The following is a 24059-nucleotide window of genomic DNA, read 5'->3' on the forward strand; positions in this document are numbered from 1 at the left end:
GCTGGAGTGCAGTGGCACCATCTATCTCGGCTCACCGCAACCTCTGCCTCCCGGGTTCAAGCGATTCTCCGGCCTCAGCCTCCTGAGTAGCTGGGATTACAGGCGCCCGCCACCACGCCCGGCTAATTTTTTGTATTTTCAGTAAAAACGGGGTTTCACCATGTTAGCCAGCCTGGTCGAACTCCTGACCTTGGGTTCCGCCTGCCTCGGCCCCCTAAAGTGCTGGGATTACAGGCATGAGCCATCGCGCCCGGCCTAATTTTTGTATTTTAGTAGAGACGGAGATTCACCATGCAGGGCAGATTTCTAAAAGCAGGTGGGGGCAATACCTAACGCTGGCACACGCAGTGGAACCCCCACACCCGCCTGGAATGCTCTTTGCACCGTCAAAGCGACTATTCCCCAGTCAGCACTGGGGCCAGAGGGTAGAGCGGTGCCAAAAGCCACCTCGTCCCGGCCGAGCTCGCGTCTCCCTTGGCGGCTCCAGGCCCTCGGGACAGAGCTCTGGCGCCAAGAGTGACGCAGGCAGGGCCTCCTCCAGTGAGACCCGGTCAAACCGAGGAACCCACTGGCCTAGCTCAGGCGCCGGGTAGGGCGGGCGCTCAGCCTTCGGATCCGGACGTGGCGGAGAGGGGGTGGATGGGGGCGGGGCGACTAGGGGCGGCCCCGGGGGCGGGGCGCAGACCGTCCGGCCTCCTGTGGATTCGGCGCCCGACCCGCGGCCGCCGTGGGGGCGCGGCTGAGCCGGCTGGCCGGCCCGAGGCTGGCTCCGAGGCCGGGGCGGCGGCCGGCTGCGCCCGCGCCCTTCGAGCTCTGAGTGCGGTGGCTCCAGGCCCCATGAAATCCAGTCCACGCTCCGCGAGCGGCGGCCAGGGCGCGCCCGGGAGCTGCTGCCGCTCCTGCGCCAGACGAGAGAAGGAGGCGGCAGCCCCAGGGCTGGTGGCCAGGGAGGGTCTGGGGGTCTGGGAGGCGCGGGGCTGTGGGTTGTGGGCATGTATCCGCCGGGAGGCGAGGCGGAGCTGGTCTCGGGCGCGCGCGGACGGGTTCCGAGGGCGCGACGGGCTGCTGCGCGCGGGGTCTTGAGTGGGCTAGAGGGCGGCCGGCTGGCGTGAGGGCTGGGTGAGGCCGGCGGACCGTGTGTGGAGGAGGAGGCCGCTGAGTGTGTCCGGGTCTCTGGGGTTTGAGAGGGGTTGTGTGTGTTGAGGGTGGCCCCAGCCCGGAGCTAAGAGCCCAGATTCAGGCCCTGGCAAGATGGGAGGGGCCCGGGAGGAGTGGCAAGTGAGGGCGAATCATCTTGTATTGAGAGACAACGGAAGAGGGTGGCTTCCCCCTCCTCCAGGATCGGGGAGGCACTGGACCCTGGAGAGGACCCAGGGCTGGTCTGCGGGTGCAGCCTCACCCCGAGACACCATGGCAGCCCACACAGAGCTATCGCATGCATCACCAGTTCTCCAAAAGGCAGCTCATGCTCTTAGAGTACACACCTCCAGCATCTGTGCATCACAACACTCGGTCCGGTGGTGGCCCTGCTCCTACACACACCAGGTACACTAAACCCAGATCCCAAGCCCTGGGTTGTCCCAGGATGCTGGTCCCCCCCATCACCTGGGCAAGCCACTTCCCTCACCACCCCGTCCCCACCCCCTGCAGCAGCTACCACCACTACCTGCCCCATTCTGTGAGCAGAAAGTCAGCCGTGCAGGTGTTTGGCCTGCAGAAGGTAGATAATTAGAAACGGGGAAACTGAGGCATGTAGCGAAGTGGTCATCCCGGGGCCCACAGAGAAAATGTGGGGCAAGCCAGGGCCAGAGCCCTTCTTCCTGTCTTCCTTTCTCAATCTCCTCCAACTCTGGGTTCAGCAGGCTGGAAAAATGGAGCTGTCCCTTTAAGAGGAGCTGTCTAGACCCTCAGAAGGCAGGCTGGCAGGTTGCAGCGTGGGGCCCTGTTTGGGTCTGCCAGGCTCATCAGCCAGCCTTCCTTCTGGATCTTCCCTAGCTGGCATCTGTGGCAAACAGAGCAGCACTGAATCAGCCAGGCACCCAGAGGCAGGGATCTCAGTCTGGGATGCCGTCTGGAGCCCAAGACACCAGTTGGGCATTTTAGCTGGGAAACTGGAGGGAAAGAAGGATCCTCAGAGACCAGCTAGGTCACCTCTTTCTGTCCCAGAGGTTGGGATTTGAGGTCAAGGGAGGGGCTTGTCCTGCTCCATAACCTGCAGGGACTCTGCAGCTGTGACCCACGGACTTCCCTGCCTGGCCCAACTTCCTGTGCTTGGGACCCACGCACACAGCATATCACCTATGGATTGGAGAAGGCCCACATGGGGTCTAGAGGCCCCTCCTCGCTGTGGCTGCCCCATCAGCTGTCAACGTGTCCTCTAAAGAGACCATCTGGGCCGGGCACAGTGGCTCACGCCTGTAATCCCAACATTTTGGAAGACCGAGGCAGGCAGATCATCGGAGGCTGGAAGTTCGAGACCAGCCTGACCAACATGGAGAAACCCTATCTCTACTAAAAATACAAAATTAGCTGGGCATGCTGGCGCATGCCTGTAATCCCAGCTACTCAGGAGGCTGAGGCAGGAGAATTGCTTGAACCTAGGAGATGGAGGTTGCGGTGAGCAATTGCACTCCAGCCTGGGCAACAAGAGCAAAACTCCGCCACAAAAAAAAAAAAAAAAACAGAGAGAGAGAGACCCTCTGAAAGAGTGTTCAGCCCCACACCAGTCCTGTGGGAGTAGACAGGAGGAGAAAGTGGAGGAGTGAGGCAGGAAGGCCAGGGCAGGTCTGTGCAGGCGGTGGGGTGAGGGATGGGTAGGAGAGGAGGCTGGAGGCCTGAATCCTGGCAGGAGTGGTGGGGAGAGAGAAGGGATGACTAGGTGAGCTGGGGGAGAGAGGAGGAGGGCAGAGTGTTGGGGGGTTCCAGGGCTTCTGGCCCCAGTGCCTGGGAAGATGGGCATGGAGGTGCCCTACACTGAACTGAGGCATGGGGCATGGGTGGTGAGGCCGGCTTCAGGGTAGCATGCCTTTGAGACATCTGAGAGAGAGGTCCGCCCCCAAGGGAAGGATCCAGACCTGTCCACAAACAGATGCTGGCAGCAGCTCAGGAAAACCAAGGGATAGGTGGGAAGGCAAAGGGTCTGAAGGGAATGCTGGGGAACAGGGGAATTTTAGGGGTCAAAAGTGGAGCAAACCCCCCTCCATAAGAGGAGAATCCCACAGACAAGCCCTAAGCCCAGAGAAGGCAGTGTCACAGCACAACACTTCACCTCGAGGGAACTGGTCTAAGGGTTCTGGAATTCACTTATCACTTCCCTGATGGCGCCCATGCCCCTCCCCTGTACTTATCCAAAGGGTCCACGAAGGCCAAGTGGCTCACACCTGTAATCCCAGCACTTTGGGAGGATCGTTTGAGCCCAGGAGTTTGAGACCAGCCTGGGCAACATAGTGAGACCCCATCTCTACAAAAAATTTTTTTTAATTAGCTGAGTGTAGTAGTGCCTGTCTACAGCCCCAGCTCCTCAGGAGGCTGAGGTGGGAGGATCCCTTGAGGAGGCAGAGGTTACAATGAGCTGAGATCACACCACTGGACTCTAGCCTGGGTGACAGAGCAAGACCCTGTCTCAAAAAAGAAATAAGTAAGGAAAAATGAAAGGGTTCACCCACCACTGGACAATTAGCCCATGGCCGCCTGTGGGGAGAATACAGCCAGCCTTAGGGAGGAGATGGAGACAGGAACAGCAATAAGCAGCATCTGGCTGGCTGGGGTGGGGCCTGGAGATGGGAGACCCGACTGGCTCACTCAACTTTCTCTTCACCACTCACAGGACCTGGGCCTTGAGGGGACCCTCCTTACTGACATCCTCTACAGAGATGTGGCCTTCCTCAACCTGGTTGACCCCATCTCCCATGACCTGCTTGTGAACCTGGCCACCACCCCTGCCTCCACCTGGGACTCCACAGGTGCTGGGCTGGGACCCGAGCCCTGGGCCTGCTGCACCAGGTGACCCACCACCCACCTGGCTCATTGCTACTGACTTGTGATGCTCTCAAGCACATGGTAGTGGGCCATGAAGGTCGAGGAGGACTCACAGGCCCCCAGAGATCCAGTGCAAATGCTCAGCCTGAGATTAAGGGGACAGAAGGAGAATGGACTCATAGGAGGCCAGGAGGCCAGCCCCGGCTAGAGGCTCAGGCTTCCCTCAGTGGGAGGAGCCCCAACACCCATAGTGTGGACCCCACAATAAAGAGTGACACCCGCCTCTGCTTTTCTGCATCACCGATCTCAGGGTCACTGAGCAACAGCCCTGCTGCTGGGGTGGGGAGAAAGGGTGGCTGTGTCTATCCAAAAGGGAGGGACAAAGGTCACACTGACCTTCCCCCAGGTGTTCCTTGGGGAAATCCCCCATTGAGTCTAAGATATGGGGGTCCTGGGTCCATCCCTGTGGGCTGGGGAGTTAAAGGAGGCCTCCAGGGAGCAGGCCCTCACAGCTGGGCAGGGCTTGGGCTCCTTGAGAAGGGGAGCTGCGAAGGAGCGGGTTGGGAGCCCCAGGAGGAGCAAAGCCCCACAGTAAGCTCACATCGAGCCTGGGCTGCCAGCCTTGCCACCAGAGCCCTCTGGGCTGGGAACAAGGCTGCATAGACCAGAGGCAGGGGCCACAGTGACTAAGTGGGAGGATTTGGTGCCTGCCTCCCACAGGGTACAGTGCTGCCTGCCACCCCCAGTACCCAGCCCTAGGCTTGTTGTACTTGGTGAGGGGCAGCTCTGTGGGGTTAGCACAGACAAAGTGCTTGTGTGTTCCCTCTAGGCCTTGGGGGTCCCCCATGTGGGAGAGCATGCGGGGGGTGGAGGTGGGCATAGCCAGCAGCAGGGGGCCTTAGTCCTAGGGCTGTCCCTGGCAGGGGGAACCATGTCCATTCCTCCCCAAGCACCATCAGGGTGGGCTCCCAACCAGAAGCCTGATGCCACAGTCACCCTCAGCCCTGTGTGAGGAGTTACAGTTCAGCCCAACCAGGAGACAGGCAGGGCAGGCGGGAAAGGAATTTAGAGATGTCCGGGGGGATACTGAGGCCCAGAGTAGGGAAATCATGTGCTGAGCCAGGAGGTAAGGTCTGGGGGCAGTGGGCCCCTGCTAGAGGAGGAGAAACTCAGCAGCAGAGGGAGGCTCCAAGGCTAAGGAGGAGGCAGGGGTCCTCCTGGGCCTACACACCCCAACCCACCAGCTCTGACTTTTCCTCACAGCCACGGCCCACAGAGGACTGTGAGCGGCGTATCCATCCGCCGTGGTGCACAGATTCCAGCACATTCCCAGGCTGGCTGGATGCATAACAGCCTCTCAGGGCAGAAGGAGCTGGTCAAGGAGGGTGAGGGCAGGACGGTGTTGGGTCCCAGGACTGGGATGGAGGCAGTGAGGAAAAGGATCTTCCTTAGGCCCCACTGATCTCACTGCTTTAGGTGGACTTTTCACCCAAAGGCTTTGGAGAGACTGGAGATGTCACGCTTCAGCCCTGCTCTGCTCCTGACTTGCGTGGGACCTGGCCAGGCCTTTCCCTTTTCGGGGTTTCTGCTCCCTCCCCATTGTTAAATAGGACTTTCAGCTCTCAGCACTCCATCGGGATCCAGCCCCCTCCCAGCTCTCCTTGTTTTAGGGACTGGCCCTGCCCAGCAGCTCAGAAGCCATAGAGGCATTTCCCTATGCCCCTACTCTGGAATAGGGGGTTCAGGCTCCCCAGAGTGAGGCAAAATGGGGTAGATGGTGGGAGGGGCCAGCAGAGAGGATTATGAGAAAATGAAAGCTCAAACCAACATGCACTTATTCTGTGAGCAAGCTATTATTTAAATCAAAACTATGAGAGCCGGCCCTGGGCCAGGCAGGCTGATAAACCTGTCACATAAGCAGACATCTGAGCTCTCCCTGAAACTCCTGCTGGAGAAATGCCAAGCTCTCCGGTCCCTTGTGCCCTGCTGACTTCTGCCCACCACTGGCCCTAAGCCAGCCCACAAACCCTCCACCGTCACTGAGAGATTCCTACCAGGATGGTGCACAAGGACCTGAGCTGGTGTCCTAGGCAAGCTCTGCGGGAATCCAGGTGGCGGCAGATGGTTTCAGTCTCTGCCTCTTGGACAGAAGCACATGATGTAGTAGCGAAGTCAGAGCCTGAAACGGATCAAGTGGGGAAGGTTGGCCTCACTGCCATGCAGGTGTTCACAGCTTTCACGGAGCCTTCATGACCACCAGCAAGGCCGTCCAGGGCAGGGCCACCAAGTTCCAGGAAGTGGCAGCTTGTGGCTCATGCAGCCTGGTGAGGCAGAGAGCTCTGGCCAGGACAGCTCCAGCCCAAGCTCTAAACAGAGGAGGAAGCAGGTGGGCCATACTCAGGCTGGTCCTCACACAGGCCTAGTCTAGGAGGCAGACAGGCCTGGCCTTGGTCCCAGCCTGTCACTTGCTGGTGATGTGGTCCTCTCACAGCCTGTTCCCTCATCTTGGGAACGAGGTACACCAAGCATCCCATTATCCCACTGGAGTGAAGATGACGTAAGTTTTGGAAAGTGTCTACTGCATTGAGGAGAGGAGGGAAGGCAGGCACTGTTCGATGTCAGCAGGGCCTCCACCCAGGGCTCTCTGGGTGGCAATGGCAGGAATCCACACCTTTGGGACTAGGCCAGAGATGAAGCCATTTTTTAATTCAACAAGCACTTCCATAGCCTCCCTTGGGCTAGGTCCTGTTCTGATGGCCTTATACTCCTTTAATTCTCTTCTCATTTGAAGAAGGTAGGTGCTCTGTTTTCCAGGTGAGTCGACTGAGGCAGAAAGAGGTTAAGAAAGGGGACTTGGCCAGGCGCGGTGGCTCAAGCCTGTAATCCCAGCACTTTGGGAGGCCGAGACGGGCGGATCACGAGGTCAGGAGATCGAGACCATCCTGGCTAATATGGTGAAACCCCGTCTCTACTAAAAATACAAAAAACTAGCCGGGCGAGGTGGTGGGCGCCTGTAGTCCCAGCTACTCGGGAGGCTGAGGCAGGAGAATGGCGTAAACCGGGGAGGCGGAGCTTGCAGTGAGCTGAGATCCAGCCACTGCACTCCAGCCTGGGCGACAAAGCAAGACTCCCTCTCAAAAAAAAAAAAAAAAAAAAAAAGAAAGGGGACTTGTCGGTCGGGCGCTGTGGCTCACTACTATAATCCCAGCACTTTGGGAGGCTGAGGCAGGTGGATTACCTGAGGTCAGGAGTTCGAGACCAGGTTGGCCAACATGGCAAAACCCTGTCTCTACTAAAAATACAAAAAAAAAAAAAATTAACCAGGCATGGTGGTGAACACCTGTAATCCCAGCTACTTGGGAGGCTGAGGCAGGAGAATTGCTTGAACCTGGGGGGCAGAGGTTGCAGTGAGTTGAGATCGCACCATTGCACCACAGCCTGGGTGATGGAGCAAGACTCTGTCTCTAAAAAGAAAAAAAAGAAAGCGGACTACTTGTCCAAGTTCAAAGAGCCAGGAACTGAAGAAGCCAGGGTATAAGCCCAGGGGGCCTGGTGTCAGTCTGTGACGTTAATGCCTGCATGCTGCTCCCTCACCTGCAGCCATTTCAGGGACTGTCACTGAGGCTGCTCGGCCCCAGGATTCACCTACATGAGCAAGCCCCTTCCAAAGAGGCCATTTGAAGCAGGAGAACCATCATGGTCCTCCTGTGGGGAACAGACCTCTAGCCTCATTGTCCCTGGAGCAAAGCCAGTCACTTTCCTGGACCTCACTTTCCTGATCTGCAGCTAGTTGGTGGAAGGATTTAGGCTTTGCCCTCCCACAGGATTGTAAGAGACTAGGGACGAGTGGGTTTGGAAGTACTTCCCAGGCTGAGCAAAACCCAGGCGGCCCAGGCCCAGGAGTGCAGCATCCATACCCAGCTCTTGCAGTCTGCCTTCAGCTCCCTGGAATTGAGACTCCTCACACCTCAGCCTGCCTTGCAGGGATGCTGAGAACATCAAAAGCAAATATGTAGAAAAGATACTGTACTCCACAGGCCCAATGTGACCAAGACTCGGGAACTTCTTTTCTGTCCTACAAGGGAGGATATTTGAGTGCAAATAATTTGCTTTAGGACATGAGCCTGCAGGAAAGGTCAGCCTCTGCAGACGGTCTTCATTTCGAGAATCCAGTCTTGGGCAACTGATCCTAGCTGCTGCTATCAACCCAGCATGGAGGTTTTTCTCTGGGACCTGGAAGGAAAGGAAAACGCACTTCTTCCACTTACAGCTAGCTGCTAATCACCCATGAAAGTCAGTATTTTCTTTTCCAACTGTGCACTACATGTGGTTTTTTTGGTTTGTTGTTGTTGTTTTTGAGACGGAGTCTTGCTCTGTTGCCCAGACTGGAGTGCAGTGGCACAATCTCGGCTCACCGCAACCTCTGCCTCCCAGGTTCAAGTGATTCTCCTGCCTCAGCCTCCCGAGTAGCTGGGACTACAGGCACCTGCCACCATGCCCAGCTAATTTTTATATTTTTAGTAGAGATGGGGTTTTACCATATTGGCCAGGCTGGTCTTGAACTCCTGATCTTGTCATCCACCTGCCTCGGCTTATCAAAGTGCTGGGATTACAGGCATGAGCCACCTCACACGGCCTGTTTTTTAAAAATAATGTTTTATTTTAAAAAATAACCCTTCATTGAGGTATAATTGAAACACAATAGGCCGGGCGCAGTGGCTCAAGCCTGTAATCCCAGCACTTTGGGAGGCCGAGACGGGCGGATCACTAGGTCAGGAGATTGAGACCATCCTGGCGAACACGGTGAAACCCCGTCTCTACTAAAAAATACAAAAAACTAGCTGGGCGAGGCGGCGGGCGCCTGTAGTCCCAGCTACTCGGGAGGCTGAGGCAGGAGAATGGCGTAAACCCGGGGGGCGGAGCTTGCAGTGAGCTGAGATCCGGCCACTGCACTCCAGCCCGGGCGACAGAGCCAGACTCCGTCTCAAAAAAAAAAAAAAAAAAAAAAAAAAAAAAAGGAAACACAATAAAGTGGACATTCCAAGCCTTACAAGATTTAAGTGTGCAATATGATACATTTTGCCACATATATACATCCATGAAGCCACTATCACAATCAAGATAGTAAACGTACCTGTCACCCCTAATGTTTCCTCATGCCTCTTGGTAATTCCTCCCTCCTGTCTCTCCCTGCCCGCCACCATCCAAAAGCAACTGTTGATCTGCTTTGTGTTTCCATAGTTTTTTGGGATATATGGAATCATATAGGATATAGTTTTTTTTGTTTTTTTTTTTTTTAAGTGAAATCTCACTTTGTTACCCACACTGGAGTGCAGTCTCAGCTCACTGCAACCTCCACCTCCCAGATTCAAGCAGTTATCCTGCCTCAGCCTCCCGGGTATCTGGGGCTACAGGCGCATGCCACCATGCCCAGCTAATTTTTGTATCTTTAGTAGAGATGGGGTTTCACCATGTTGGCCAGGTTGGTCTTGAACTCCTGACCTCAAGTTATCTGCCCACCTCAGCCTCCCAAAGTGCTGGGATTACAGTTGTGAGCCACCATGCCCGGCCGGAAATACTCTTTTCTATATGACTTTTCACTTAGCATAACTATTTTGAGACTCACTCACGTGTACCAGCATTTATTGCCGAGTATTCCGCCGGACGGTGTGTCACAATTTATCCATTCATCTGCTGATGGACGTTTGAGTTGTTTCCAGTTTTTGGCTATTACAAATAAAGCTGCTATGAAAATTCATGCATAAGTTTTTGCATGGATATATATTTCCTTTTCTCTTGGGTAAATACCTGGGAGTGGAATACGGGATCATAAGGTAGATGTATTTTTAATGTTTTAAGAAACTGTCAAACTGTTTTCCAAAGTAGTGGTGCAGTTTTACATCCCCATCAGCAGTGTTTGGGAGTTCTTGTTGCTTTACATCTTCAACAGCACATAGCATGGTGAGTTTTTTAAACGTTAGCCATTCTTCTGGGTATGTAGCGGTATCTCTGTGGCTTTAACTTGGCGTTTCCCTAATGACTAATGATGTTGAACATCTTTTCATGTGTGTGTTTGCCATCTGTATCTTCTCAAGTCTGTTCACATTTTTTCCCGATGTTTTATTTTATTATTGAGCTTTGTGAATTTTTTTTTTTTTTTTTTTTTGAGACAGAGTTTTACTCTTGTTGCCCAGGCTGGAGTGCAATGGGGTGATCTCGGCTCAGCAAACCTCCTCCTCCTGGGTTCAAGCAATTCTTCTGCCTCAGTCTTCCTGAGTAGCTGGGATTACAGGCATGTGCATCATGCCCAGCTAATTTTGTATTTTCAGTAGAGATGGGGTTTCCCCATGTTGGTCAGGCTGGTCTCAAACTCCTGATCTCAGATGATCCACCTGCCTTGGCCTCCCAAAGTGCTGGGATTACAACAAATTAGCTGGGTGTGGGGGCGGATGCCTGTAATCCCAGTTACTTGGGAGGCTGAGGCAGGAGAATCACTTGAACCTGGGAGGCAAAGGTTGCAGTGAGCTGAGATTGCACCATTGCACTCCAGCCTGGGCAACAAGAGTGAAACTCTGTCTCAAAAAGAAAAGAAAAGAAAAACCACAGACAACCGAAGGAAGAAAATCACTGACAAAGAATTCAAGAAGGTTTCACAGAAATTAAGGACAAGAGTCCACTTGGAAAGGGGCGTGGCATCGAAACAGATGGTCACCAAGCCAGGTATTAATATATCATTGTGAAATTTTGGAACACTGGTAACAGAAGGGGAAAAAAACCAGTCATATAGAAAGAATCTGGACACAACATCACTTCAGACTTCTCTATAGCAATGTTAGATGACAAAGTAACCACACCTTCAAAATTCTGAAGGATACTGATTCCAACACAGAATTTCATACCCAGTCAAATCAAGTGTGAGCACATTTTTAGACATGCAGGTACTCCCCCAAAATAAGGTGATAAAAGAAAAGGTTACACAGAAAACAGATCCAACAGAGGAGCAGTGTGGGGAGTGCCCAGGGTGACAGCGACACACCAAGCACAGGGGGAAACCAGTCCAGATTGGGGTGGGTCAAGAATAATAACTGATAAATGATGTGTCATGATCTTTAGATATGACTGGGGTTGAATTAGTGACAAATAGAAAACTAAGCAAATAAAAATGCAAGAGGATTACTTGCAGGGAAAAGTTCCACAGTAATCTAGTCTATGATATGACTCAGCTGTGAATATTATGACACTGCCATATTTTTAAAAAGTTTAATCACATCTTAATAATTTAACACTGAATATGATCTAACCAGATTACTATCAGGGAGATGAGTGACAGGAAATATATTCATGGTGGGCAGGAGGAAGAGATGATTCAAAAGATAATGGTGGCCTGGTGCAGTGGCTCACACCTATAATCCCAGCAGGCCGAGGCTGGCAGATTGCTTGAGCCCAGGAGTTCAAGACCAGCCTGGGCAACATGGCAAAACCCTGTCTCTACAAAAAAATACGAAATTAGGTGGGCATGGTGGCGCACACCAGTATTTCTAGCTACTTGGGGGTCTGACGTGGGAGAATCACCTGAGCCCAGGGAGGTCGAGGTTTCAGTAAGCCATGATTGTGCCATTGCACTCCCGCCTGGGGGAGAGTGAGACTGTCTTAAAACAAGCAAACAAACAAAAAACCATCAAGGAATAGCATGAAAACATGTTCATATTGAGACATGGAGGTAAATACAAACAAATCAGCCAAGAGTTGGAAAGACTATCGTGAGACAAGGAAAGTGGGGTAAAGGCAGGGTAGGAGGGCTACTGTTTTTCATAATAAACCTTACGGAACAACTTGTTTTCAATATGCGTTAACTGATTTTTTCCCCCTAAGATGCAGGATATAAAACTGTTTACAAAGCTACATATTTTAGGTTGATCCTCCTTCACTTTTCAGGATCTAGTTAGGGTTATAGCCAGTTTCCACTATGTGGAGAATCTGCAAGGCTGGAGATCCTGTATGGGTCCAGGGTGAACTACATCAAAAGTCACTTTTGAGATCGAGGATGCAGTTCACTACTATTAAGTGTAATGTGTTATTATTCAAAGTACTGTTTACTGTAAAAGTATGATAAATTAATGGGTATACTAAAATAACATATTCTAGTACAGGGTCAAAATATGGCTCCAGGTCTACTTAAGATAGAATACTTAAGATAAGAATCACTTATCTGGGGGACAAGGGAATTGTTTAAAATGCAGATTCCTGGGCCCCGCTCCAGGCATGGGGCTTGCAGTCTTCATTTCTAGCAAGATCCTTAGGGGCTGTTGAAAACCACTGCTTTCATTTGTTTTTTTTTTTAAGAGACAGGATCTTGCTGTCATCCAGGCTGGAGTGCAGTGGTGCAATTACAGCTCACTGCAGCCTTAATCTCCTGGCCTCACGTGGTCCTCCTGCCTCAACCTCCAGGGTAGCTGGGACTGCAGGCGTCAGCTGTACTAGGCTACTTTTCAATTTTTTATAGAGATGGGGTCTTGCTTTGTTGCCCAAGCTAGTCTCAAACTCCTAGGTTCAAGTGATCCTCCCTCCTTGACCTCCCAAATTGCTGGTATTATAGGCGTGGGGCACCATGTTTGGCCTGAAGCCCTACTTTAAATGCCTATTGTATCTGGCCAACTCACTGATGCTTATTCCTTTTTTTTTTTTTTTTTTTTTTTTGAGACGGAGTCTCGCTCTGTCGCCCAGGCTGGAGTGCAGTGGCCGGATCTCAGCTCACTGCAAGCTCCGCCTCCCGGGTTTACGCCATTCTCCTGCCTCAGCCTTCCCGAGTAGCTGGGACTACAGGCGCCCGCCACCGCGCCCGGCTAGTTTTTTGCTTTTTTTAGTAGAGACGGGGTTTCACCATGTTCGCCAGGATGGTCTCGATCTCCTGACCTCGTGATCCGCCCGTCTCGGCCTCCCAAAGTGCTGGGATTACAGGCTTGAGCCACCGCGCCTGGCCAACTGATGCTTATTCCTCAGAAGAATACCAGTTCTGTAATCTCCAGGTAGTATCATAAGACAAAGCTTATTAGAAACTCATTAATTGATGCCAGGTTAACTAATGTGCTGGATTTTTTTTCTTCCTCTTCCATTACTTGAACAATCTGTTCAATGAGCAATATTCTAAAAGCCAATAATTGATCATTTTCCTCTTGATGCTTATACTGTAGCTCATACCGTACTGAATCCCTGGCAAGACCTCTTTTTGGTTATTTGATCTTTTCAGGCTGCATTTCCCATTTCTGTGTTGTTGTCACAATTATTCACCCTGTGTGTCTCACACTCTTTACTACTTCTTCTTCTTTTTTTTTTTTTTTTTTTTTTTTTTTTTTGAGACAGAGTCTTGCTCTGTAGCCCAGGCTGGAGTGCAGTGGTGCAATCTCGGCTCACTGTAAGCTCTGCCTCCTGGGTTCACGCCATTTTCCCACCTTAGCCTCCCGAGTAGCTGGGACTATAGGCGCCTGCCACCATACTACTTCTTATCTTTCTTTAAAGACAAAGTCTTGCTCTTTTGCCCAGGCTGGAGTACAGTGGCAAGGTCATAGCTCACTGCAGCCTCACACTCCCAGGTTCAAGTGATCCTCCCACCTCAGCCTCCCAAGTAGTGAGGACTACAGGTGTGCACCACCATGCTGAGTTAATTTTTAAATTTTTTTGTAGAGACAGGGTCTCACTATGTCTCGCAGGCTGGTTTTGAACTCCTCTCAATCCTCCACCTCAGCCTCCCAGAGCGCTGGAAGCAAGCCACTGTGCCCAGCTGCTGGTCACCCTTTCTATACTAAAAACTATGGATGTGTCAATCAATGCTGAGATGCTCTGATAAGCTCCCAAGAATCTGTTTCCCCAAATCACCACAAAACTGCTTGTGTAGCCAGTATAGGAGCCAAGGAAGTTGGCCACTAGGATCCCCTGAATTACCTTTTTTTTTGTTTGTTTGTTTGAGATGCAGTCTCGCTCTGTCACCCAGACTGGAGTGCAGTGGTGCTCACTGCAATGACCACCTCCTGGGTTCAAGCGATTCTTTTGCCTCAGCCTCCCGAGTAGCTGGGACTACAGGTACACGCCACCAGGCCCGGTTAATTTTTGTATTTTTTGTAGACACAGGGTTTCACCATATTGGCCAGGCTGGTCTCAAACTCCTGACTTTGTGATCCACCCACCTTGGCCTCCCAAAGTGCCGGGATTACTTGTGTGACCCACCGTGCCCAGCCCTGAATTACTTTTTATTATTTGATTACTTTTCCCAAATGCTGAACCACTAGCATATCCAGACTACAGGGGTCAGAGCATTGGACTTTATCAAGGGACAGGGTCACCTGCATTGTTAAAGCTGAGCTGATGACAATTCCACAAATGTTAACTGAACAAAGTGCCACACTAAGTGCCGGTGTCTGAAGATGAAAGAGACACAATCTGTGTGTTCTCGGAGTTTCTCCAAGGTGAACTCTTCTGGGGCTTAACCTGCAACTGGCCAGGAACAGCGGCTTAAACTCTCATCAATAGCTGTGCTATTTCAAAGTACTAGCATTCTCCCAGGACACCCCCCAGGGTGTCAAAATTTAGCCAAAGCAAACTCCAAATGAATACAAAGTCCTTATTTTCTCAAAGGAAAAAAACAAAACAAAACAGAACAAAAAACCCCCCAGATTTATTTAGCCTCAACATTTCCCCTGATCTAAAGAGAAAGATGTCAAAAGATACCTAGGACATATACACAAGCACCCACCCCAGTGAACTCAGATAACCTGAAAGAAAAAAGGGCAAAGGTCTGTTCAACGGAGAAAATTATCTTCGCTTTTGAAAGATGTTTCCACGTCCCATTCCACGTCCTCTTCCTCTTGCAGCCACTGAAAGGGAAGAAGAGAAAACAGGAGGCCAGGTCAGTGTGGTCAGTGAATGCTCATAGCACAGAGTAGCCAGGGCCTAGGACACCAGTTAGAAGGGTTCTGAAGGGTTACCTGGTCCAACATCACCCTGGCCATCACATTTCTGCTGCCTGCCTTCCCCGGCCCCCCCAACCGCCTTATTTTTTGAGATGGAGTCCCGCTCTGTTGCCCAGGCTGGAGTGTAGGGGCGTGATCTTGGCTCACTGCAATCTCCACCTCCCAGGATCAGGCGATTCTTGTGTCTCAGCCTCCCGAATAGCTGGGACTATAGGCTTGAACCACAACGCCTGGCTAAGTTTCTGTATTTTTAGTAGAGACGGGGTTTCACCATGTTGGCCAGGCTGGTCTTGAACTCCTGACCTCAGGTGATCCACCCACCTCAGCCTCCCAAAGTGCTAGGATTACATGCTGAGCCACTGCACTTGGCCAACAGCCACTGCATTTCACAGAGGGGATGGTGATAGAGGGGCAGGGGCTGGGGACTGGCATCAGAGCAGAAGGTAGTACCACACTCTTGCCTTCCAGTCCCACACTGCTCTCTCCAAGAGGCTGGCAGGTAGCACGCTGAGGGCAAAGAATGTGGTCTGAGAGCTACAGAAAAGACAAATCCCTGGGACTGGCCTCTGGTGAGCTAAGAAAACATTATAGATGCAATGAATTCATTTTTTCAATTCTGAAACAAATACAGTTAAGTGTTAACATGTGTTAGATCTGGGAGAAGGGTTATACTATTTTTTGTGTTTTTTTCCTGAGAAAATAATTATTTCAGGCTGGGTGTGGTGGCTCATGTCTGTAATCCCAGCACTTTAGGAGGCCAAGGCAGGCAGATCACTTGAGGTCAGAAGTTCGAGACCAGACTGGCCAACATAGCAAAAGCCTGTGTCTACTGAAAACAAAAAAAATCAGCTGAACATGGTGGTATGCGCCTGTAATCCCAGTTACTTGGGAGGCTGAGGCAAGAGAGTCACTTGAACCTGGGAGCTGGAGGTCACAGTGAGATCAAGCCATTGCACTCCAGCCTGGCAATGGTGACAATCTAAAAAAAAAAAAAATTATTATTTCATAGGAGCAAGAAGAAAACACTCTCCGTATAAGCTGCATGATAAGACTGCTGTTCTCCGTAACCCAGGGTTCTAGGAGCAGACAGGCTTTGAAGGACAGATAAAATATTCTTCTTCTTCTCTTTTTTTTTTTTGAGATGGAGTCTAGCTCTGTTGCATGGGCTGGAGTGCACTGGCATAATCTTGGCTCACCGTAACCTCCACCTCCCGAGTTCAAGCGATTCTCCTGCCTCAGCCTCCCAAGTAGCTGGGATTACAGAGACCCGCCACCACGCCCAGCTAATTTTTATATATTTAGTAGAGATGGGGTTTCACTGTGTTGGGCAGGCTGGTCTTGAACTCCTGACCTCATGATCCGCCCGCCTTGTCCTCCCAAACTGCTATGATTACAAGCGTGAGCCACCACACCCAGCCCAGATGAAATATTCTGATGGCTACTAACTGGAGCCTCATCCCTCTGCTCATACAGAGCTTGGAGTTGTCCTGAAGAGGAAGGGGAGAGAGCTCACCTGCCAGCTGACTGGACCACAGCGGACTTAAACTTGAGCTTTCATCCATGGTCCCTGGCTCATAACTCCTACAGTCCTTGTGATAGTCTTTTGTTATAATGTTGGGGCACTTTAGGCCTCAGAAGCAGGACTCGGGGGACAGAATCTCTCTCTTGAAACTTCTCCTGCCCCCCTTTCACCTGCCCAAGGCCAGACCCTAATCTGAGTGTGGGTCATAAGACCTCACCCCAGAGAAAGCTCCTGCCCTATACCCTGGAGGAACAGATGCTGCACAGAGAGGCCAAAAAGAGTCTGGACAGGCCTTGCGGGGTCTCCCCACCCCGTCTCTTAGTATTAGATCACACCCTTTTTGTCTAATGGCATTTCCACATGGTTGTCCATCCTTTAACCATGTCAATCCAATGAAGTCTCCATAAAAGGCCCAAGAGGACAGGGTTAGGGGAGCTTCGGGACAGCTGACCACGCGCAGCCTGACAGGAAGGTGAACAAGAACTCATCCATGTGCCGGGAGGAAACTCCATGGGGATAGAAGCTCTTGTGCTTGGGACCCTTCCAGATCTCACCCTACGCATCTCTTCATGCGGCTGTTTATTTGTAGCCCACAAAATATCCTTTGCAGTGAGAAGAGGCAAAAGGCTGCATTTGCTCAGCCCTGCAGGGTCAGGAGAAGCCCCCTGGGCATGACTGTCCTTCAGCCACCAAGTCCTCTATCCCACAGGTGGGGGTCCTCAGAGGGCCACGGTAGCCGGAGCCCTCGACCTCTCTTGGCTCCCCAGGGTGTCTGGGGACAGGGCACCTTCTGGGGGCCCTGAAGCCTGCAGAACCCCTCTTGCTTGCCTGGATTGGCGGGGGGACATGGCTGCCAAGAGTCCCATTCGAGGCCTGGTAGGGAATGGTGCAGGGTCTGAACTTGACCCTTCTCACTCTCCCAGGGACTACAGTGGAGACCCCAAAGAGAACCCTGCCCTCGGGGCAGAACGCCAGGGCAGCTCCCCTCCTTTTTGGGGAGAGGAGGGACATTTCAAGCAGGGGTCCCAGCAGTGAGGAAAGGGAAGTGGGGGTGCACACCACGAGGGGCTGTAGATGCCGGGCCCAAAGCATCTCCTATGGGCCATGAGACCTGTGGCAGGGCCATATTTCCAGGGGCTGGCATGAAGGAAGGGTTGCAGGGAGGGACTGGGGCAGGTACCTGCACCCAGGACGGAATCGTACGTCCCTGGCCCTTCCCCGTCCCCTGTCAAAAGAGGCCAGTCGAGGGCCAGGCCTGGGCCTGAGCCACCCCGCTGGCCCCACTCCACTAAATGCAGTGCCTGGCACCTAAGAGCAACAATAAATATGTACTGGCCAAGGATGTGGTGGCGCACAGGGGTCGGGGAAGGAGGCCGAGAGATGCTTGCAAGTGAGATAAGTGGCAGGAGGGTGAATGGGAAGTGGGGTGGGGGGTGGCCTGTGGCCAGTGTCCTGGTTCCAGAGTTTGGGGCTTCCCCTAGACTTTCCCGGATTCAGCCCCACCCTGATGAGGACCCACAATCCTGGCTCCCCCTCCGCGATCCCGCCCTGTCAGGACTGGGGACGCAGGCTGAGGCCTCTGCTGGTCTCCCCCGCCTCCCTCCTAGCTCCCAGCGGGTTTAGGGTGGGCCTGGCTCAGATCTCCCATCCCCATGGACTGCCCCACGACATGGACCCTCAGAATTTCTTCCCACCACCCCTAGCACAGCCACAGATGGCCTGACAGATGGACAGAGGCTGAGCCCAGAGGGGCATCTGCCCAGGTCTGGCTGCAGCCAGATGGACAGACAGATGGGGGCACAGAAGGGCAGGGAAGCATACCTGCTGCGGGTCCAGGCCCGGGTCGGGGGCTGTCGCCAGGAGCAGCAGGGCCCAGGGCAGGAGGGCTGGCTTCATGGTGCAGTCTGTGTCTGCAGCGAGCAGTGTAGTGGCTCCGAGGCAAGGTGGCCAGACAGGCTCACTCCCCGCCAGCTCTGCACTCTGTGCACTCTGTGCACTGCCCCGCCCTGCCCTGCCCTGCCCTTCCCCACCTAGTCCCCTTTCAAAGTCCACAAGTGCTTGCATGGACAAGCAGGGCCCAACCTGCCCCATTAGCACATTCCTGGCCAGCAGGCCTGGGACAGAGCAGGGGGCCGGACCTTGGCCCTGGAACCCTGTGGGAGGGTGAGGAGGCTGGAGCCTCCAGCTGCAGGACATTTGGCAAGCGATAAGCTGTATGTCCAGAAGCCAAAGCTCAGACCCTGGGTCCCACCCCCACCCTGCATGCAGGGCATGCCAGGCGGGGCTGCAGCAGAGGACGGGATGCACAGGGTGGGTAAGGCAGGGCTGTTTAAGCTCCAGGCAGGATTCTAGCCTCTGTGGCCCTGACATTGACCTCCATCTCTAGCCCTCATCTTCCTGCAGGAAGGAGGTGCTCCCAACTCATCCTCCCGGGGATGCGGGAGCTGTTTGGGTCAGACACAGGCTGAGCCCTGGGGCTGAGGCAGCTCTGCAGGGGACCCCTCCGGAGGGAGGAAGGAGGGAGGGGAGAGGAGGTACTCAAACCCAGCTGGGGGCCCAGAAGGGAGACAGGGTCCATCCCCGGGCTCCAGAGATGCCACCACACTGGGGAGCCTTGACTCTCCCAGTCACACCTAATCCTGCCACTCAGAGTTTGCATAATCAATCTGCTCCCCTTCTTGAGCAGATGAGGAAACTGAAGCTCAGATGTGGACAGGCAAGGCCAAGCCAGGCCCATGGTGGCTTCTGGGAGCCCTTGCAGCCAGGGTGGGCGGTAAGGGCTGTGGCCTGGGATTGGTCACTTGGGCCCTGCCATCTGGGCTGGATGTCCAGACAGGCGGGTGGTCCTCTCCCAGCTGCAGCTTCTCAAGGTGTCCAAAAGGGACTCTTGCCACACTTGCAGGGAGTCAGAGCTGGCCCCAGGGCATGAGCTTAGGCCATCTGGTCTCTGATCTGCCCAGCACTTGGGGCCAGGCCAGTCCATTGTTCCCCGGCCTGTTCTCTCTCTTGCCTGGGTGGTGCCTGCTGGGAACCATGGGGTGTTGGCAGCCACCTGTGGCTCCAGAGGGGTGGCCCTTACTGAAGGTGTTAGAGGCGTGCGCTGGGGGACTTGGCTCCTGAGTCCCCACACACAGCTGTTCCAGGGAAGCCACACCCACATTTGATGTCTTCCCACCTCCCAAAGACATTTGGTGAGAGGCCCTCAAGACCTTCAGCTTCTCAGGGACTGTTTCCAGAGGGGAGAAATTCCCTTAACCCACAATGGCGCTCAGGGCACCTCTGCAGGTGAGTGTCCTGTGAGTGGACACTCAGGTGCTGAGCCAGGGAGAGCCTGTCTCCTGATCCCAGGCTGGCGAGGGCACTCATCCCAGGCCCAGGCCTGAGGTTTCTCCCTACAGCACTGGGTCCAGGGGAGGGTCTGAGGTGTCCGTCCTCCTGTAGGTGAGGCTCCGGGGAAGGGTGCTAGGGGGTCGGCTGGGAGAGCTCCTGCTTCCTGTTTCTTCCCTTGCTGCACATGTCTGGAGACGATGGAAGTGCGGTGGGGGCTAGGTGGGCAGTCTGGGAAGCTCCTTACCCCAGGCCCTGCAGGGAGGGGGCGTCAGCTGAGTAACTGCGGCAGGCCGGCTCATCTCAGCCCTCCGAAGGCGGGTTCAGCCAGAACCATCTAGGGCCGCCAAGCCTCTGGTTCCACAAGGGCGGTGCCCAGCCTTTTACGCCTTCCTTCCTGGGTGGTGGGCGTGTCCAGCCCATGAGGGGCACAGGGCAGTGAGGAGGGTCCCCATCTCCATCCTGGACAGAGAGCCTGCTCCTTGGGAGGTCCCAGGGGCCAGGAGGGCCCCTGTGGTGCTGGGAGGGGAAGAGAGTGGTGAAGGGTGGGTTTGGGCCCCTGGAATCTGTGCATTCCCAAGACAGATGGGCCTGGAGCCTTCAGGGACGGGGCCAGCTCTAGGGACTTGTTTAATGCTCTGTGGGGGCTGCCTTAAAATCCTCAATCATTTTTGGTCAGGCATGGTGGCTCACGCCCGTAATCCCAGCATTTTGGGAGGCCAAGGTGGGTGGATCACTTGAGGTCAGGAGTTCGAGACCAGCCTGGCCAACATGGTGAAACTCCGTCTCTACTAAAAATACAAAAATTAGCTGGGTGTGGTGGCATTTGCCTGTGGTCTCAGCTACTCAGGAGGCTGAGGCAGGAGAATCCATTGAACCCAGGAGGTGGAGCTTGCAGTGAGCTGAGATCACGCCACTGCACTCCAGCCTGGGAGACAGAGTGAGACTCCGTCTAAAAGAAGAAAAAAAAAATCCTTAATCATTTTTGAACAAAGGGCTCCATATTTGCTTCCTGCACTGAGCCCCACAGCCATTCTCTGACCGGCCCTGTTAGGGCGACGGTGATGGGACTAAGTGCCCTCTCTGCCGGCCCCATCCCACTTTCCCTTCCTGACAGCCCCCTCCTCCCAGCCTCTCAGCAGCCCCAGCCCTGCCTGCCCTCCCACCTTACAACCTCCCACCCAGGAGGTTGAGGCTGCAGTGAACCGTGATTGCACCAGTGCACTTCATCCTGGGCCACAGAGTGAGACCCTGCCCAAACAAAAAGAAAATAAGAACTTCACGGGGGGAGGTCCGCATACATAGATTGGGGAGTTCCTGCTCCCTGGTGTCGAACAACACGCCCTTACCCTTGCTAAACAGACTAGGCTGATGCGGACCATGAGGTGGATCATCCTGCACTGTGCACTGTGACTGGCAGGGGGCGCTGAAACTGCCTTTTCTGCGCCACATGATGCGCATGCGTGTTCTCACCGCAGAGGCTTCGTGGCGTGCGTGGCGTGGCGTCCATAATGGAAAGATGGAGAATGGCTCCTGTTCCTTCCGGACCCGCTTGAGGGCGCACTGCGGCGGCGTGGGGATGACTTGGAGACTCGTCTCGGGGAGGAAACTGCTGCTGTCTGTGGCCCTGACTGCTGAGGTGGGAGCTGCGTGCGCTCAGCGTTTCCAGGACACTTTTTTCTACACGGTGACTACAGAAGCTTGTTTCCTGGAACTTTCTCTTTATGCTCACCTTCTCACTAGTTTTCCTCTTTCTCTCATAGTATTTTAGTATTTATTTTACCATTAATTTTGTTCCCTGAGGACTTTTGAGGGTGGCAAGTGTAGCGGACTGTGGTATTTTTGGGGTTTGAGGACTTTTTCTGAGGGAACCTGTCCCATATAGATGGGGAGAGAGGAAAGCCCCAGGAGGAAGGGGAAGCCCGGCCCAGGTGGGAGTTGGGACCAGGCCTGGGTGTTTGGCTGCCTCCTGGCCAGGCCTCAGACGGAGGAAAAAAGATCCCAGCGGCCTCCAGGATTTGATGAATTTTTAAATTTGCCTTCCCGCCATCGGGACACATCACCAATCCCCCGCCCCCAAAGAAGCCTGTGTCCCCTCCTGTCCATCCGGACACGACCACCTGACCGGGGGAACGGACACCCGGGTGCGAGCCTGACGGGGACTTGCCCATGATGACGGTGATGCTGAGGACCTGGTTCTGTCCATGCTGCTCAGTGTTATGTCTCCTGTGCAGAAATGTCTGTGCTGGGTCCCTGCCCAGTTTGGGGTTGATGATCTTGTTGTTATTGCTGTTGGGCACTGTGAAGGCATTGCGTATTTTTTGTAACAGTCCCTTAGGAGATACATGCTTCCCCCAAACTTTCTCCCCATTTGTAGGATTGGTTTTCATTTGGTTCACTGTTTTCTTTCTGTACAGAAGCTTTCCAGTTGGATGTAGCCCCACATGGTTGTTTTTGCTTTTGTTACCTGTGATTCGCTTTCCCAATTTAAAAAATAAATATATTCACAAGCCATTCCATTCTTGACGAGGTTTTACCCCTCTGCTTTTTTTTCCCCGTTTTTTCTTTTCCCGTTTCCAAACTGTGAGCCTAGATGCAGGTTGCCCCAAAACTGAGTGCTCCACCAGGTCCCCCACCCCCTTTTTTCTTACAGACATTTGATGTTAATGTATAATTTCAGGTCTTGTGTTCAGGTCTTCAGTCCATTTTGAGTTGATTTTTGTGTATTGTATACCAGAAGGGCCCTATTTCCTTCTTTTTCATAGAAACATCAGTTTTCTTGAAACCATTTAATGAAAAAATCTCCTATCCCCATTGAGGCTTTGTGATCTCTGATACTGTTTTCATTTGCTTTGAAGGTGTACCCAGTAGTGGGATTGCTGGGTCATACGGTAGTTGCATTTTCAGTTTTTTGAGGAATCTACCACTTTTTTTCTTTTCTTTTCTTTTCTTTTTTTTTTTTGAGACAGTCTCACTCTGTCATCCAGGCTGGAGTACAGTGGCGCGATCTCATCTCACTGCAAAGGCTGCCTCCTGGGTTGAAGCGATTTTCCTGCCTCAGCCTCCCGGTAGCTGGGACTACGGGTGCATGCCACCACGCTTGGCTAATTTTTTGTATTTTTAGTAGAGACGGGGTTTCACTGTGTTAACGAGGATGGTCTTGATCTCCTGACCTGGTGGTCTGCCTGCCTCAGCCTCCCAAAGTGCTGGGATTACAGGCGTGGGCCACCGCGCTTGGCCTACAACTTTTTTCCATAGTGTATATCCTAATTTATCTTTACAGCAATAGTATATAAGATTTCCCCTTTATCCAAATCCACACCAGCATTCTTTTTTTTTTTTTTTTTTTTTTTGAGACGGGGTCTCGCTCTGTCACCCAGGCTGGAGTGCAGTGGCCGGATCTCAGCTCACTGCAAGCTCCGCCTCCCGGGTTCACGCCATTCTCCTGCCTCAGCCTCCCGAGTAGCTGGGACTACAGGCGCCCGCCACCTCGCCCGGCTAGTTTTTTGTATTTTTTAGTAGAGATGGGGTTTCACCGGGTTAGCCAGGATGGTCTCGATCTCCTGACCTTGTGATCCACCCGTCTCGGCCTCCCAAAGTGCTGGGATTACAGGCTTGAGCCACCGCGCCCGGCCCACACCAGCATTCTTAAGATATTTTCAGTAACATGTATTCCAGTAGGTGTGGGATGGTATCTGAATGTGGTTTTGGAGTACATTCTTTTCTGATGAATAATAATGTTGAGGACCTTTTCTCTTACGTGTTTGTGCATTTTATGTCATTTTTGCAGTGATGTCTATTCAGGTTTTTTGCCCAGTTTTAGTTTGGATATGTATTTTTTAATGCTATTTGATATATTTTTTTCTGTGTACATGTTTGATAACAACCAGTTATCACTTCTATGGTTCCCTCCTATTTTCTCACAATCTTTCTTTTTTGAGACAGGTCACTCTCACCCAAGCTGGAGCACAGTGGCACATCACAGGACCATGTAGATTGGAATGTTGGCTACCTACAGCTTTGCAATGCAATTTGATGTCAGTAATTGTGAGTCTTCCAACTTAGTTTGTATTTCTCAGGATTCCTTAGATGTTCAGGGCTGTTTGTGGTTCCATGTTAATATTAGCATTGTGTATTTACGCTTGTTTTTCCTTTTTTTTTTTTTTGGACAGATTGTTGCTCTGTCGTCAGGCTGGAGTGCAGTGGCGTGATCTTGGCTCACTGCAACCTCCATCTCTGGGGTTCGAGCGATTCCCCTGCCTCAGCCT

The 24059-nt window shown here is 52.9% G+C and overlaps 2 protein-coding genes and 1 long non-coding RNA gene across 8 annotated transcripts in view; 2 read left to right on the plus strand and 1 right to left on the minus strand.

Annotated features, from left to right (window-relative positions):
• Positions 1-1107: 1107 nt before the first annotated feature.
• LOC126929578 (uncharacterized) lies at positions 1108-4260 on the plus strand. The gene is made up of 2 exons (XM_050745999.1): positions 1108-1545; positions 3827-4260. The coding sequence occupies exons 1-2, from the start codon at positions 1252-1254 to the stop codon at positions 4004-4006; spliced, it is 474 nt and encodes a 157-aa protein (XP_050601956.1). The 5' UTR covers positions 1108-1251; the 3' UTR covers positions 4007-4260.
• A 10364-nt stretch (positions 4261-14624) lies between these two features.
• LOC126929579 (uncharacterized) lies at positions 14625-18430 on the minus strand. Its single transcript, XR_007717235.1, has 2 exons — positions 18286-18430; positions 14625-14846 (listed from the first exon to the last, which is right to left on the minus strand). It is a non-coding gene; the product is annotated as an uncharacterized LOC126929579 (long non-coding RNA).
• A 2835-nt stretch (positions 18431-21265) lies between these two features.
• The window catches only part of LOC126929581 (uncharacterized), a 50984-nt gene continuing 48190 nt past the window's right edge, over positions 21266-24059 (plus strand). For 4 of the 6 annotated variants that reach the window (XR_007717239.1, XR_007717238.1, XR_007717237.1 and 1 more), the window contains exons 1-2: positions 21266-21478; positions 23737-23838. The gene's annotated coding sequence lies outside the window, so the exon portion shown is untranslated. The remainder of the gene's footprint in view (positions 21479-23736; positions 23839-24059) is intronic. The other 2 variants (XM_050746004.1, XM_050746005.1) reach the window with 2 other exon arrangements.

Source organism: Macaca thibetana, chromosome 10 (assembly GCF_024542745.1).
Source record: "Macaca thibetana thibetana isolate TM-01 chromosome 10, ASM2454274v1, whole genome shotgun sequence".
Classification (NCBI taxonomy): domain Eukaryota; kingdom Metazoa; phylum Chordata; class Mammalia; order Primates; family Cercopithecidae; genus Macaca; species Macaca thibetana.